At 37.7% G+C, this 17864-nt stretch overlaps 1 protein-coding gene across 2 annotated transcripts in view; it reads left to right on the top strand.

The window, feature by feature from the left end:
- Positions 1 to 17864, top strand: part of LOC131686729 (glycerol-3-phosphate dehydrogenase [NAD(+)], cytoplasmic) — a 39865-nt gene that overhangs the window by 16530 nt on the left and 5471 nt on the right. For both annotated transcript variants that reach the window (XM_058970662.1, XM_058970661.1), the window contains exon 2: positions 761 to 938. In XM_058970662.1, the coding sequence (XP_058826645.1) occupies positions 761 to 938 (178 nt within the window). The remainder of the gene's footprint in view (positions 1 to 760; positions 939 to 17864) is intronic.

Genomic DNA, 17864 nt, shown 5'->3' with positions numbered 1-17864 from the left:
AGATGTTCAAATACTCTCCTCTAACAAATTCGTTCACGCGACTTATGTCATACCCGAAATGATTGCTACGTATCCCGATACTGCAGATGACATTTGAATGAATGCCATATTTTTATATAATTAAATAACTAATTGGTTTTAATTGCAAAGAATGGCTGCCAATGCTAATTCAGGAAAACTAGTTTCTAAGACATCACGTAATTAATATTCATCGATTTTCGCACGGCGATGCTTTATTGGAATGAGGATACTGCACAAATAAAGTATATCTTGGAGTGAATCAGCACGAGAAGAGCTTAGTTGTCTAGCGTGTTGTGCCTATATGGCGCCGTATACGATGGTGTCATAGTCCACCACATTCATGGTGTAAGTAAGTAACGGCTGCCGTGCGTAGAATGATTACGAAGAACTATCATCGTTCAGTTGGAAATAAATCAAAGGTCAAAATTGGGAATTCATGACATTCAAAACTGTTTTTGCTTTATAGCGTGTTAAAATTCAATATTTTTTTTTATTTTCGGGTGAATCTAGAATAAGTGAAAATTCGAAATTAGGTGATCATCCCGCCTAAAAAGCATCATTGACCATATTAGCCACATGAAATGCTTCTGAGATCCCTAAAGTGGTTTTCCATAATTTTTGGTTTTACAAGCTTGCAAGTTGCGAAGCTTTACGCAGTCATATCTTCATTTCTCCTCTGAAATATTTGATCTATCAATCTCTAACCAACTGCTTCTATTCTTTTCCTCCCGCAAACCAGGGGCTCGGCGATTGCAAAAATCGTTGGCGTGAATGCCAAGCGGTTGCCGAATTTCGAGGACCGCGTCACAATGTACGTCTACGAGGAGGACATCAACGGCAAAAAGCTAACGGAAATCATCAACACCACACACGAGAACGTCAAGTACCTACCTGGACACAAGCTGCCAGAGAATGTCGTAAGTAGCTACGCTAGATCCGACCACCGCTGCGCTGGGGCCAAATTGCATCTGCCACATCGCAGTCATGGGCGCCGGTTTGTGTGCTATTTTTACCGGTCACCGCACGGTTTGATCTGCGGCCAAGATCGATGCCACACAAATAATGCGGTCGATCAGACCTTGGAGGAAACCGCTAAAGCGGTGAGGGCATGTCCTTCCCACCCACCGGCAAATGCGAAAGATCAGCTGGCGATGTGGAAGAAAGCGGCGTTCGCAAATAAGACTTTTGTTATTTTTGAATTTGAATCTCCCGAGAGACTCGTGTCTCATAAATAATGCTTAAAATTACGATGAACAAAAATAGCATCATTTCACGAAAACATTGAAATGGCCTGCTTCCCGTTATCAAGACCAATTTCTGTTTGTTTGTAAAAAGAATAAACTCTTCCGTTGACCTTTCAATGGCGATTGGCGGTGCAATATTTTCGATGGTACACCAGATCAACATTGAGAGCGCACTTGTACAGCTTCATGATTGGCAATTCTGTGTACGGCTGTTAGGGTCCTGAACGCCTACGTGAGGTGACGTTGATAAAACATTATCTTATCAATAAGTTGTCAACACCGCACGCTCGAACACGACCAATCTCTTTAACCGCGACCGGTCATTGTATAATCCATGATAACACCGAAGCCTGAAATTTGGTAGACTTTGGTCTGTCACTGTTGAGTCGTATTATTACCGGTTGATTGGTCGAACGACTTTTGTTTCATTGGAAAATTTGCCGGCCGTTGAACATAGTTCAAGTTTCAAAACAAGGCTGATAACAATGCTAGTTTTTTTGAGTTTCTGATTGCTTTCATTTGAATGGCAGCGATGGCATAATCACACCGTTTACAACCGGTTTTGTTTTTGTTGCAAGGAATTTGGAATAGAAAATGGCACGAAGAATACATAGGGTAACTGTGCCCTAATTCATCTTAGCTGCTGTAATAATCCCAGCCATTTGAATACATTAGTTAGAGCAGGGTCTGCTATCTCTATTCAACGGATTAGGTCAAATGTTAGGATGAATAAGGGTGCAATGTACTCAAATGTTTGTTTCACTTAAGTGCTAGTATTTAACATTTTCCAGATCAGATTTTTTATGTTACTGCTTCTTAAAAAGTAACAAGTATGCTGATACCTATTTAAATGCAATCCAAACACTGTACGTCGAGCTACAATCGAAATAGTGTGCCATCCTAACTAATAAGATGAATAAGGGCTCGTCTACCCTATCGCTTTTCCGCTAATATTGCTCGCATCGACAGAGACATTGACATTGATCGAGGCCGAGAATAGCTACTGAATGCCGCCCGCTTGCGTTCCCGTGCATATAGTATATAAATGTAAGTAGCTAAACGCAAAACATAGCACTGGTCGACTGCTACCTTACAAGAGCAGGGCTGAAAAGCGTCATGCAAGACAGCAGTAGTGAATAATTGACGCGAGTAGTTTGACTTATAGATGTATGGCGGTACTGCACTTGCGGGTTGCATCACATGGTGCATCGATATCAGCAATCGACGTCCGGACAGTACATGTTTAGGGGGGTTCTCTCACGATGGAAAAAGAATATAAAATCAAAATTACAAAATTATTGTTTGCTAAAACTTATTCGCCAGTAACACAATTAGTTTCGTGACTATTCAATAAAAAATATTTTGTGATTTACGTGGCAGAGAAATGCTCAATATTCACCTTATCAAAAAATTTCCCTAATTTTTACAATATGTTAATATTAGTGCACACTCAGAGGGTCATATATACTTGATGTATTGTCTACAGGTTATGCATAAGATTTAGAAATAACCGAAAGGATCAAACAGAACGCTCCGTTACTGACGCAGAGACAGGTCTAATGTGATTACTAAGATTTCAGGACAAAATTACCTTTGCCTCTTTCGCTACAGAAAGCAATCGTTTTTAGACAGGTTTTTCTAACCGGACTTTGACGCTCGCCTATGACGGTACAATCTTCTTGAGTTTACAGTTTATTGCAATAAAACTAATTCATAAAACATGCGAGAGCTGTTATACAACAGACAGATGCACGTATCTCCGCTGACTCCGCTCTGCAAAATATCGACCATCGATTATAAGGGCATTACAACAGTTGTTTACGAGGCTAGATAAAACTATATAATTATCTCATTTGCTTACGAACTAATTTGCTGCGCCCACTGACCGGCTTCACCCTGAAGCACTGCGCAATTACGTTGTTATCGTAGCAGACGTCTATCACTTATCCGCTTTTTGTGATGATTTGAATCTGATGTCGCTAGATGCATTGAGGACACGCTTGATTAAATTCATATATATTTCTGATGACAATTAGTTTGACATGAGTTTAGGCAGGGGTTATTTAAATATGAAGTAATTGTTCAATTGGTCACGTGCAATGCTTGGGATTTCATTATACTGTATACAGTGTACACATGCGATGAAACTGTTTTGTTCGTTGACCTCCTGTCGTCATGCAGCGATGTGTATGTATGGTAAATTCACCGATAAGATATTCTAATTTATGTATTCAGCCAACTTCGCGAAATATGTTAAATATTGCAATTGCGAACATTTGTTGCCTCATACCTGCCATTACTGTGCATAAATTACTGTAACGTTCCGTTCGCTTTTCAAGCGCGATAGTTTTGTGTAGAAATTCTAAAGTCATCAAACATCCCCTCTAAAAAAGAACATTTACCAAAAGCTTCCCGCAGCACCCGTCATGGAGCAATCTACAATTTTGTTTATCATCTTAAAATATATAAATCAATTCATTTTCAAGTGAGATGTGTCAGTGATGGAATGGTGGAATTCCAGTGATAAATAAACTCAAACATATGGTAATAAGCCTATTTTCTCCTTATTGGGTTTTTTACTGACCTCGTGTTTCTTGACAGTTCTAGCCAAACAAGTCAAATGGTCCTAAGTGCAAATGACAGTTTATCTTTGTTTATTTTCTCTTTCGCTAATAACTCGGCAGTTTATACGTTTGTTCCTTAATGTGTAGCATAATATGCTAGTCGTAATCAGTGTTTTTGGATATATTCTGAAGCAATATTGAAAAGCTTTATGATGACGCCGTAATAATCGAAATAGAAAGTAAACAAAGAGAGGATCTCATTTGCACTTAAGTCCATTTGACATGTTTATCGAGAGTTCACTAGTGCTGTTTACAAGGACTTATGGCATATTCGTTTTTGACAGTGCAGTACACCGGTGTAGTCGGTGCTACACTCATTCAAACTTGGGTGTAATCAGTCTATCTCTTTCTTTACACTACACCGGTGTAGCACCAAGAAAAAACGAAAACGCCATTAGACAAATTTAGTGGACGACTAGATTTGCGCGAAGCAAATCACAATTAATTTGTCTAAGTCCATGTAAACAGTACAAGCGAACTGTCCAAAATGAACACTCAGTTCATTTGTGACATCACCGTAAAGTATTGAATTATCACCATACCCGTTTGAAGCCGTTGATTAAGGGCATGTTCAGGAGCGTTTTATTTTATATAGGAGTTTCAAAGTAGAACTGGAACTGAAACATTCACATCCCCAGCAGAGCGTTTTGTTTTATAATTTCGAACAGTTTCGCTTCAAAATTTAAAACTGTTATACGACGCCGTTCTATTTGTTGATGACTTTAAAACACGTTTAGAACTGTGTTTTGAATACATGCAAAGTTTTCAGCACAGACACTTAGACCCGATGGACTGGGGAAAATAAATTTGAATGAAGTAACGCTGAAGGCATGGCGAGACATGAATTTTAAACTGAATAGAACATCCGCTAAAACTGCTTTTTTTTATTCATTTCGTTTATTTGATAGGCACAAATGCGTTAGCTTGGCGGTGCCAAATGCTTATATTTTTACATTTTGGATATCTTAAAACTAGGAGGTTACAATGTTGAAATATTTTTTTTTACAGAGGAAAAAAAAAGTTTACAGCTATCTTAAGACTAGAAATAAGATTCAATATACAAGAGAGGGCCAAAAGATTTTTTTATGAAAAAATTTAAAACAAGGGATTCACTTTGATATACAAGAGGGGGAGTAATAGTATTTTACGAAATATTTTACGGTTATCTTAAAACTAACAATATAGTTTAGTACACAAAAGGGGGAACAAATATTTATGCGAAACTTCACAGAAATCTTAAAACTAGGGATTCAATTCTATTTACAAGATGGAGGACAAGAGTTTCAATAAAGAGTAATAATTATAGCATTCTCAAACTAGGAATACAGAATACTAATTTGAATTTTTTAACTAAAACTTATGCTTGGTCAAGATATTCAGAGGGTGGCTTATTTCCGCATCAGTGTAGCAGCAGTTGTATCAAGAACAGGGGAGAGACAGGGAAAGAAGAGCAAAACTTGCAACTTTCGCTCCAAAGGGGGGGGGGGGGGAAGGGGGATCAGCGAAACAAATTTGCGCCTCAGTCTAGTAAGTCGTCGAGTACCGGATTGGCGGATGGTATTCTTCGGACCCGCGGGGAATCCTTCAAAAGTCATCGGATCTCGAGTCGCTCTCGCTTCAGTTTCCTTCTATGCAGGCGTAGTGGTAAGGGCGACGGCGGTTACATAGTGGCACTCTGGAGCTGATCGGTTCCACAAGGCAGGAGGAAACTCTAAAAACGAGAAATAAAAGAGAGGGGCTAAATTGGGATATTTATCGTTTTTATGAAGATATAAATAAGGCAGAGGCGACGCGTCGCTACGTTCAACCTGTTCATTGAACAGGTAAGCCAAATCAGACAAACCGAAACCCATTTCAAGTTTAAATTAACTGTAGAACCCGGCAAAATATTTTCAATGAAGGGAAAAATAAAACACTAAAGTTATTCAGATTTGAACGGTAAACCAACCGGTCTCCAGTAAAATTTCAGAAAATGGTTTCACCAGTTCATCCTCAAACATGCACGCATCTCGGACTCTCACCGTACGCTTTGGAGGGAGCAGCAGCAGCAGCATGGGTGATGGCTGCAACAGCAGCCTGAGAGCCATGAACGACGGTTTTTTTCTATTCTCTTTTGCACCGGTTCAAATCAAATATTGAACCAGCGTGCGGTGTAGCGATGTCCATTTGCTCGTTAGAGCTCTGTGTGCGAAACGAGAGCGCTTTTTAATTTTCCAACACGCTTCGCAGTTGTGCCATACGTGCCAGCTGTCGGTCGAACGCTTGTTTTCTTGGGTAGTCTAACCAGATGTTTCTGCCCTTGGGACTTATTAGTTATAAGCACTTATGGGTTTGGTTGGTTCAACGAATGTAATGAACCGTCATTCTTCTTCGTAGAAATTGTTTGTTCTTTGCATTTACACATTGAAAACATGTCTACTGAAAATGTAAAATGGACATAATGGATTTCATCCGAATCGTTTCACATTCTATTGCCATAATGTTAAAAGTCTCTTTCTTACGACATTTTTCGAGAAAATTTTTTTTGGTATTGCATATGGAACATTTAAATTTCTCTCCTGTTTGGTAGAATTAATAGATGATTTCAAACAGGTTAATAAATGTTTCAACCTATCTTATACAGAAGAAGGAATAATTCTATGTGTAAAAAATAAGATTCTACATTGGAGGTTAATTCGAATCAATAATGCCTTTAGACATGGTTGTTGAAATTTAAGTTGAGAACTCTTTTTCAATACGAAATAAGTGGTTGCCTATACGGATGTAATATATCTTTTTTGCTTTTTCTGCGGGACTCTCTTGAATTAGGTTTTCCACAAGATGTTTGTTTGATAATTCACCGATGGGTTTTGACAACAAATTTGTTTTGCTCATCTCCTGCGATCAGAAAAACCCGTCCGCCGAACATCTTTCGTTGGTACTATTCGTTTGATGTTAGAATCGTCGATTTTGAGGGATTTTGTGGCATTGAACAGGTTGACGGTGGAACCACGCGTCGCCTCTGAAATAAGGGACATATAGGGGAAATCACGAGTTGCCAGCATATCTCGGACTGGTACATTGGGTGGTCTACCTCGGGCCCGAAGGGATTCCTTTAACTGAGACCTGGCGTCACAATACCCGGCGCATACCCAGACAACGTGTTCGATGTCGTGATAGCCCTCGTCACAAGCGCACAGACTACTCTCCGCAAGCCCAATACGCCGCAAATGCGCATCCATGGTGTAGTGATTGGACATAAGTCGGGACATTACGCGAATAAAATCCCGACCCACATCCATCCCCCCGAACCAAGGCTTCGTTGATACCTTTGGGATAATCGAATGTAGCCATCGTCCAAGTTCCCCGTTGCTTCACGAGGTTTGCCAACTGTTGAGCGTCCTCTGACGACAAATACTAAAAAATTCGTTGAAGCAGATTGGTCTTTCGTATATGTCACCATTTAATGCGCCCGCCTTTGCTAATGAGTCGGCCTTTTCATTGCCCGGGATCTAAAACTGCTGCTAGGGACAACAAGTTCCAGTTTTAAAATTTTCTGTTTTATATTATAGAGCTGTCAAAATGTGAATCTAAAACAGAAGCACTCCTGAACATGCTCTAAAGCGGCGTTTGCCTTCTTTGTCCATCGCAATGTCTCAAATGGCAGGGTGACAATTGGGGTAAATGATTCGAGTTTTCGTTGCACTCAAGCACGAGTAATTCAGCTTTTCAGTTTTAAGAACGAAGCTAATATGTACGTGCAAATTTATAAACATTTCAACGATTGTAGGCCGAATAATTAATAAAATAGTATGGCACCTTCGCTAATAGGTCAAAAATAGGCTCAATAAAATAATGATTGGGATCCGAATCGGGTAATATTGCACAAAAGATGCGATGTGATGTGATACATGGTGCTGCGAGCACACTTATTTCCTGGCAATCATCTTTTTCATACGATTGTCTGCTCTATAATGCCATCAAACAATATACTATATCGAATATCATATAACATCGGTAGTATAACAGTTTGAAAGTTTGAATAGAATGTGGTACTAAATTGATAAGCCACTGAATAAATCATATTTTTGCTTTTTTCAATTAGATCATCTAGGAACTGATACCTGGGGAGATTGATATGATTAATATGTTTAATATAAGTAGAATAATGGCTGATGTTTCATTTTTTTCAACCAATAAGTGATCGTTAATTAAATGTTCAAAAAATTAGAAACAATACGACGCACAATTTAAATTAGTGCGTACTATCCTTAATCGCAAGTCAGTCCCATGTAGATAAGGTATAATACAAAACACGGGATTGATTTGCACTTACAGGTAGTATACCCACAGTTAATATTGACATGGATTGTTCATTCTCATTAGTTCGAATGTCTTCTTTGCTACTTACAAATGAATTAATTAATACACTTGGGTGGCTGCGGGAACATTTCTGCTAGTTAATTCCGTTCAATCGCCCTGGCTCCTAGAAATGGCGAGTAGTTTTTCAGATCGGTGTGAATTGTTCGAGTCGAATCAGCGTGGTGTCCACTTCCTGGAAAAACCGGGAAAACATGGAAAACAGAATTCAATTTTATCTGAAAAAAAAACCTCCGGGAATTTTGAAAGTTGACTACTATAATACTATAATTGTGTCAATTCTCACGAGCGCCGTCTTCCGAAGAATAAACTTACTTATACACGCGAAGTCAAACACGTTAGCCTTTCAATACTATCGAATCTTTTCTGGAGTATTAACTAATTTGTGCTGAATTTTAATAGATTAAATAATTACTTCGAAAACGCCTTTCTCATTAATCATTCGGAATTTCGGTTTTTTTTACCGAGACCCAGAGGGTCAAGTCTTTTAATACCAATCGACTCAGTTCGTCGAGGTCGGAAAATGTCTGAATGTGTGTGTGTATGTACTTATGTATATATGTCAAATAAACTTACTCATTTTCCTCAGTAATGGCTGAGCCGATTTCAACAATATTATATTCAAATGAAAGGTGTAGAATGGCCATAGGTCGCTACTGAATTTCATTTGGATTGGAGTTCTAGTTTCGGAGTTACGGGTTGAAAAGTGCGGTCACACGACAAATTCCCCGATAAACTGGTGGCCAAATGACGCAACAGATATTAAAATGTATGCAAAATTACGTGAATTTGCGGATCAAGATTACTAATGAACAATCAATGTAGCTTCGACCACATTGGCCGCCTATGACGGTTCTTGATGACCCCGGAGAACTTGCCAAACTCCTAAGCTAATGTCCCATCTATTTCACAGCGAATTCTTTACCGATTTTTACAAACTTGATTTCAAATGAAAGATATGACACTCTCATTACTGCTTTTGAGCTGTGGCTCCGGAGTTATCAGTTGGTTAGTACAATCACACAAGAATTTCCCATATAAACCGTTACAATCGTACTACTTTCAGAGGTTAAAAATCTACTGAATTGACATTAAATTACAGTCGTGATTCGCTGGTTGGGCCACAGCATTGTCCAACCAAAGAGAATAGTGAAAGAGACGCAGAGTGAAAATCAGTCAAAACGGCAACACTCCCTTTACGATGATTTTAACACTAGAATTTGGCAACCGTTTCCAAAGGCAGCACTTTAAATGACTCCTATTATATTTTGAAAACAAACCTTTTGTCGATCGTTGGATTTGTTTATCAAACGATGTGCATTTCGAAACAAAGAGATGAAATAATTCTAAAACTTGTTTTTACTCATACATAGACTCTAGAATGCACCTTACAATCACGATTGCACTAAATTCTGACGAAAATTCAAATTTTTTTTTTGATTGATTTACAATACTTATCTCCTCCAACTCAGGCATGAGTAATGTTTATTTACATTGCACGATTGGTCTGCTCAATAAGGTATTTTTGGCTTCACACTATTCGTCTCTTTTCCTATTCTCTTTGTGTCCAACTAACGAATTTGATTCGCTAGTTGGACCGACTGACAAATGTCAAAAACTTTCCAAAGGAGATGTTGACAGTGTAAATGTATCTGTTCACATCTCTAAATATTGTCAGCTTGATTGTCAAAGTAAATTTGACAGGAGATTTTGACGTTCAGATGCTTTTTAGTTGGACAATGGTCCAACTAGCGGAGGTCCAACTAAAAAGTGGTCCAGTTAAAAAGTGTCCAACCAGCGAATCACGACTACTTCGCTTCGCAGATCTAGATCACTGATGGCCAATTGGGTGATTAAATGAAGAATAAAAATTTCATTTTATTTCATTAACCGATAGAGATCATCTTTCTAAATATAACAATAAATATGTTTAACCTATAAACTTAGAAATAATTTTGAGTAGATTTTCTAAAAAAATGTAAACACGCCCTCGTTTGACACTATCGATCTTCCTTGACAGTGACTTTAGCCACATGGGCTAACATTTTTGACAGTTACCCCAGCAAAAGGATAAATATCAAGGCAGTTATAAAATAATTTTTATTGTTATTGTATTGTTACTTTGCATACAAAAATTCGCTTACGTGTCTTTAACGTCAGCCGCATCGGAAAAAATCGAAAACAGCATGTGGCTTAATAACCCAATTAAAGATTCTTTCAACTTGTTGTCCACTATCAACAATTACGTATGCTCCGGGGCTCGGGCATAATTAAAGCCACGTCGGTTATTCGGTGTCGACTGAACCGATTTTCACTAACCAAGTTTCAAATGGAAGGTATAAAATGCGGTTGGTTGCACTCCCCGTCCTCCCCTCTTCCCTTGCGAAGTCTCGTTGGCCACATTGGCCACTATAAAAGCTTCCGGCAATCCCGGGAAAAATGGCCATCTTTCAAAATTAGCAAACTTACATCAGTTTCTCGGAGATGACTGCGACGATCTTCGAAAAAAAAATCGGATGAAAGGGATATTATCCCTAAAGAGTGTCATAACAATTAGTACGGATCGGTTATATAGTTCCGGAAATATAGACTGAATCGTCCGGTCACATGAAATTCCCATATAAGCCGGAACAAAAAACAATGTTTCCAATTGGGGACCATATGAAATTTGGTTCTATCACATTCGCCCGAAAGTCATTTACCCGAATGACGTTCGCCCGAAAACCATTTACCAGAATGGACCATTTACCCGAATGTCATTAACCCGAATGGACAATTTACCCGAATGCCATCAACCCGAATGGACCACTCGCGCGAATGTCATTAACCCGAATACCACATTCACTCAAGCATAATATAAAATCGGTAATTGTCTAGTTTAGTGACTTTAGTTGTAGAAGTCCGACTTTAATGCGGTTTTTTTGCCAAAAGGATGTATTTTAACCTAAATAAACCAAATCCGTGCGGGAAGTGTGAAATATTTAACCAAAGTTTGATAAACTGAACAATAACGGCGCAAAGCCGCTGAGGTTCCGTTGGACGGGGTGTTGATCCACCCGTTGCCGGAGTTATAAGCAAACCTGTGATCCCCTTTATTTGCCCGGTTTACTCAAACATAGGGGCTATAGCTAGTTTAAAGCCGACTGAGCGGCACCGAAGTCGGACAGTGCACCAGAAAGCGATGTTGCGTAGCCACATTAGTCAACCGTACACTGACCAATGTGGCTATGCGACATCGCTTTTAGGTGTACTATTCGACGTCACGGAGGCTCTGTTGCCAACGCCACAAATGCTCTTCAGGTGCAAACTGATGCATATAGGACGCAGTTGTCAGCTCGAGCGGTGAAATATTGTGATAAACCGGACAAAATAATAAGAAATCTTTAGGAAACACCATCGATCGAGGTAAATATATATTAAGATGTTCCGTTAACGAATTGAATCAATTAAATTAGTAATTATATCTTGCATGGTGGAAGTCCATTTTGCACAACACCGTTAGTAAATAGTAGCTCATAAATGTTATGTGGCGAAGCTAGTGTGATGCGGCTTTGCCACAATTACCGAAGTCGAGGAACCGAAGCGGAGGTCCCTACTCGGCAAACCTGTGATCCATTCGTATGCTTCGTTTACTGAAACATAGGGGTTGATTCCTTCTTTAAATATGAGCAGTTCTTTGAGTTTGTATACCAAATAGCCCTCGCAATCAAACCAGTGATCCACTCGTTTGCCCGGTTTGCTCACACTTAGGGATTGATTCCTTCTTTTAAACATGAGCAGCTCTTTTCCCACAATTAGGGGTTGATTGCTTCTTTCAAACATGACAAATCTTTGGATCTGCATGCCAAATAAGTTTGCAAAGAAACTGTTGATCCACTCGTCTGCCCGGTATACTCAAACATAAGGGTTGATTTCTTCTTTCAAAACAAGAGCAATTTCTTGAATCTATATACCAAATAGCTCTCTACGTAATATTGGATTTCGAGACAGGATGATTCTTCCACCTAATTCACGGATGATTCTTCCATCTAAACCAAAGTTTTTTCAGAAAAATAAAACAACTTGGTCGTCAGACAAAATATTCGGAAGATCACCGAATACAACTAATTTACAAACAATCTGTTGCCTTGGCTTTCTTGCCCCATCAAGGTATTCCAATGGCACTCGAAGAATTGAGGAAAAGTTGTCCAAAGGCTCTCGACGATTTTTTGTATTACATTAGTAAAAATTGTATTTTTGGTAGGAGGAAACTAATCAAAAGGTTTCTCTTATGCTTATGCGCCTTTTTTATGTTATATGTTTCTTCATACTCTGCACCTGCGCATACCAACGCCAAACCACTGGTCTATGCGCGGTGGCGTGGCCGACTGGCGGATCGACGTAGATTGACTTTTGCTGTGTGCCGTGTTTGCAAATATTGTTCTATTGGTGGTATTCGTGGACGGGGCTCACAGAGGGAGTCATTGTGTGTCCATTTATCGGTCGACTTCGTCATCGTGCATATACTAATTAAATGAATTTAATAATTAAATTAATTTAATAAAGTAGAATAAGTAGAAACCTATTAGTTGTAGCTTTGTGATAATCGTAGTTTTTCGTACTAGTGTACAACTGTTATGTGCTAGTCGTATGTGTATCTATGTATGTATTCGTCTGAGTATTTGTGACAGTTAGGTCAGGGAATGGATGCAGAACTGACGTATATGATAGAATGGTGTCTAATACTTCTTTTGATCAATCTGAGCATTTGGCTCTATTCATTGGGGAAAGTCGGGCTGGATAAATTAGGGTAAAATAAATTTACCGACGCACGTGAGTCATCCATTCCCGGTCAGCATAGCATGATGAAAGTCTAACAGCATGCAATTGTCGTTAATGATAAATATACAACATTTGCTGCATTTAGACGAGTTTGATTGCATGTTACATGTGTTTTTCTATTCTACTTCATTGGTCTGTTTCTTTTGTGCATCTATTAGTTTGCTTTTTCATTATTTATGTATACCAAAATAGTATTGTTCACTTTATACACTTCTAGTCAAGCTCTTTGCATCTTTTTTCTTTATTCGGCATGTCATGATTCCTTTTATTAGTATATCTTAACTATACGCTATCTATACTCATATAGGTACAAACGCTCGTGGCCTTCGCGATAACACAGGCCTGGCCACGGCACAGTGATTCCACTCCATACAGAAGTTGGCAATAACCCAAAAGGTGTACAGAAACATTTATTTGGTAACTTTTTTCCATGATTTCAGGTCTCTGAAACGATTTCCAACATAATCTTATTCGAGAAATGTATGCGCGAAATTAGTCAAAAGTAGACCTATTGCTCATATTTAGAGATTGTTGAAACTATGACAAACAAATTTATCTTTAATTTTTCATTTTTTATTGATTATACATATAATATAGGCATTTATTTTTGACTTTATTCTTTACTATATTTTATTCTATGTACTTTGATGATTTGCTAATTTTATTTGTTTTTGTTCATTTTGTTTATTAGATTCATTTTCGTATTTTATTAATTTGAATCGTTTGATCAAGAACAGAAATTTTATATGATGTTTAAATTTATTGGTTTTTATGAAATTTATTCATTTAATCATTTTTATTCCTATCATTTATGAATTCCTTTTAATCATTTTGTTTATTTTTTTTTTCATTGTTTATTTTGTTTGTTTAAATTGTTGTTTAATTTCTTCCATCATTTTATTTATTTGTGTTATTCTTTTTAATTTATTTTGATTTAATTTCCTTGTTTTGTTTGTTTTATTTATTTTATTGTTTTTTTCATTTCATTATTTTTTATTTAATTAATTTTATTAAATTTCCTTATATTATTCATTTTGTTCATATTGCTAATTTTATTTGCTTAATTCATTTTATTTGTTATATAAATTTTATTCATAAATTCATTTGGTTGGTTTCACTCCTTATATTTATATACTATTCATTTCCCTGTCTTCTAGTCGTGAGGTCGAATTTCGAGCATTTTTTCCAGGATGTATTTCAAAGTAACTACTCAAGATATTTTATTGGGGTTTTTTTTATTTCGCTGATCAAAAAAATTAACTATTTCTTTTACCTAGAATCCCAAATAGCTCGTGTCTGGCCATAGTAACACTTTTTAAATCAAAACTCGTAAACACACGATATACTAAAAAATTTAGAACGGAACTTGCCTACACAAACGGAAACACGACTTTTTCGAAAACGCATGATAAGATAAAAGTTTAAATAGAATATTATTAACGAAACTTACGATTTAATCGGTTTTGCCAGGGTAATAGATATTCCATAGATTCATAGATATTATATAGGTATATATTACAAATATGTAAAACAAAAAAAAAATATTTTTTGAAATCGCTCAACCAGAATTTGTTTATTTTATTCATTTAATACAATTTATTTATTTTATTCTATTCTTTTATTTCGTTCATTATATTCATGTAATTCATTACATTGTATTGTTCATTTTATTCACTTCATTCATTCTCACTACTAGGTGCCTTAAATGGTGTTTTTTTTTCGGTGTATTTTGTCAATAATTACCACTTACTATGCAATGATATTTACTCATTCGTCATTTCGATCAAACTTTATTTTATAATTCACAATGTTCTTAAATTGTTTTGATACGGCATTTTAAAAACTATGTCTTGAAAAAAGCAATTGAGCGAAAAAAAAGATTCTAGGGTTGAAATCAACATATTAATAAGGTTTAATATAAATTGAACATTGTCGATACAAAAAACCCATTTTATTCGTTAGTTGGCCAGGTTAATGTGAGAAGTAAGGACCGTTATGGGCCAAGTGCAAAATGATCAAAATATCACTTTTAACATTGGACGGTTTATTTCAAAATAGCTCTTCATAATCAAAATAAGACATCAAAATTTGAGATCGCCTTGGATTATTTTCTGGAAATCAAAAAAAATTTTTTTTGCTATTATCAACTTCATACCACTTGATACCTATTCCTTGCGTACTTTCTATAGTCAACGGTGAAAATTAAATTAATCATAAGTCTTTTGTCGCAGATTTGCGCAAGATCGCACTAAGATTTCCTTAAAGTACACAAAAATTGCTACAAATTAAAGTTAGAGTGATCCGTTTCTGCCTTTTCCTTCCTATTTAAAAACCTAGTTGTATTATTGCATTATAGCGCCATATGTTTTCCATGAAAGGAATGAAAAACATTTTTCAACACCCCTAGTTCAAAATGCTCTGGAGAGCTTATTTCTCATACGATAATCAAGAAAATTGGAAGTATGATTCCTGAAGTGCCGTAGAATTGGGGAAAAATAATATGGAACATGAATTAAATAAAAACTTTTTTGGGGTTTTTGCCATCGCGGCATCAGTTGCAGTAATCCACATATACTTGCGCCCGCGATTTCGCCTACATGAAAACACCCCGGTAGTTAAGTAAACATAGCATCTTTAAACTTCCAAGCGCGGTCTCAAACATTAACCCACCACTCGCGCGATCATGAAACGGTCACGTCCGAAAGTTTTACCAGTCTGGACTAATGCCTTCAGTTGAACCAATCAAAAAAGTGACGCTCATATTCACTAAACAACACGTTCCATGGTGACATGGCCTGGAACTCAAGTTTCCCCATAGGGAAACGGACTACCATCTGTACCATACACTAAAAATTAAGCATAAGATTCACGGTCCGCGCGCGATCAAACAAGAATACATGCTACATCATTATAAAATCAAAATTATACACGCGAATTCACACACACGTGACAATCACGTTAATATACAAATGCTTGAGCCCTTCGCGGCCGTCCCCGGAACCTACACCCGCGATCTCGTGAACATGATAAAATCTCGGTGATAAAGTGAATGTCTCAGCTCCTATAAATTTTCAAACGCGGTCTCAAGCGTGAACCTAAAAACTCCCGCACGATCATGAATCGGTCACTTCCGGATGTTTCTATCCTTGATATCAGCTGACTAGGTCCATGCCTTCAATTGGATCAATTAAAAAAAAAACGAAAGCTCTCATATCCACTGGACACCACGTTACATGGCGACATGACCGATGACTCCAGTGATATGGGGTAACTTACTCCCTGTCAGAATGTGAATTGTACACCAAAAACTATCAGAATGAAGGTCCGCGTGACTACTGACCATCCAAGAACGCACGCGTATATAGGAAATGCCACACGGTTACAAAATCCAGTCTTGTACACGCGAAGTCACATGAACGCGAACACACGTGACAAACACGTTAGCATACGAACGCTTAAGCCCTTCGCGATTAACAACGCACACCTACGTTCGCGATCGCGCAAACTTAGTAACATCCCGGTAATAAGGAGAACGTATTAGCACTCACGAAGTTTCAAACGCTGTCTCAAACACGAACCTACAAACGTCCGTTTTCGCGCGCTCATGAATCTGTCACGTCCTGAAACCATTACTATCTGTCCTAAAAACTTAGGTCCATACATTCAGTGGGACCAATCAAAAAATAAAGCAAATATCCACTAGACAACGCGTTCCATGGCGATGTCACCAGGCACTCTAGTGATATGGAGGATCTCACACTCTTTTAGCATCTTAACAGTACACCAAAAAATAAAGTATTAGATTCACGGTCCGCGCGCGATTATCCAAGAACACATGCGAATATGCGAAAGGCACACGGTTATAGAATGGAATTCATATACGCGAAGTTTCATACACGTTAGCACACGCGACATACAAAGGCACACGCGATCGAACACGTTAACGTACAAATGCTCGATCCCTTCGCGATGATACACGCGATCGCCAGTCCCTACGCCCGCACATACCTGAACCGTACAATGAATATCACATTCAGAATCACGGCCCGCTACAATTGGCCTAATGCAGTGTTTTAGTGGGCGACATTGTCTGTCTCGTCTGCAAATTGTAGTATGTGATTCTGACGGGGAGCCCTTCCGAGAACCTAGCTCTACAGCTCCAGTAGGAAAACTCTCGAAAAAAAACAAGTTCAATTTTAGTACTATTGGTAAACAAACTCATTTAAAGTCATTGAAATATTTAAGTAGCTGTTGTTATGCTCAAACATTTGAGCTACATGCCTGCTGCTTAAAACTGCATAACTAACTTTCCTTTGAACTATGAACGTTATTGTTAACATACAATCAAAATACATAATACATACAAGAAAGGATATACTTAAAAAACAACATCCTGGTAGTCAATAACTATATCACTACATGTACCTATGCCAAACGACCGGTATGCTAAATTACTGTTTTCCTTAACATAAAAATGTTTGTACGGAAAGACCTTCAGCAGTAGCACGGGCTCAAAATTATGCCGAAGTACCTAACTTCTCATACAGTCTTAAATTATGTGTTTCCCTGTAGTTGAAAAAATGACAAATGACCTCCAGTGTGTTCGCTTCTCAAAATTATGCCAAATGTCCGTTATGTCAAATGACCGTTATACCAAATGTCCATTGTGCTAAATGACCTTAAGTGTGATCAATTCTCAAAATTATGCCAAATGAACATTACGTCAAATGTCCGTTATGCTAAATGACCTTATGCCAAATAACCTTATGCCAAATGACTTTATGCCAATTGAACC

This window comes from Topomyia yanbarensis, chromosome 3 (assembly GCF_030247195.1).
Source record: "Topomyia yanbarensis strain Yona2022 chromosome 3, ASM3024719v1, whole genome shotgun sequence".
Classification (NCBI taxonomy): domain Eukaryota; kingdom Metazoa; phylum Arthropoda; class Insecta; order Diptera; family Culicidae; genus Topomyia; species Topomyia yanbarensis.
This window is presented reverse-complemented; position numbering and strand designations above follow the sequence as displayed.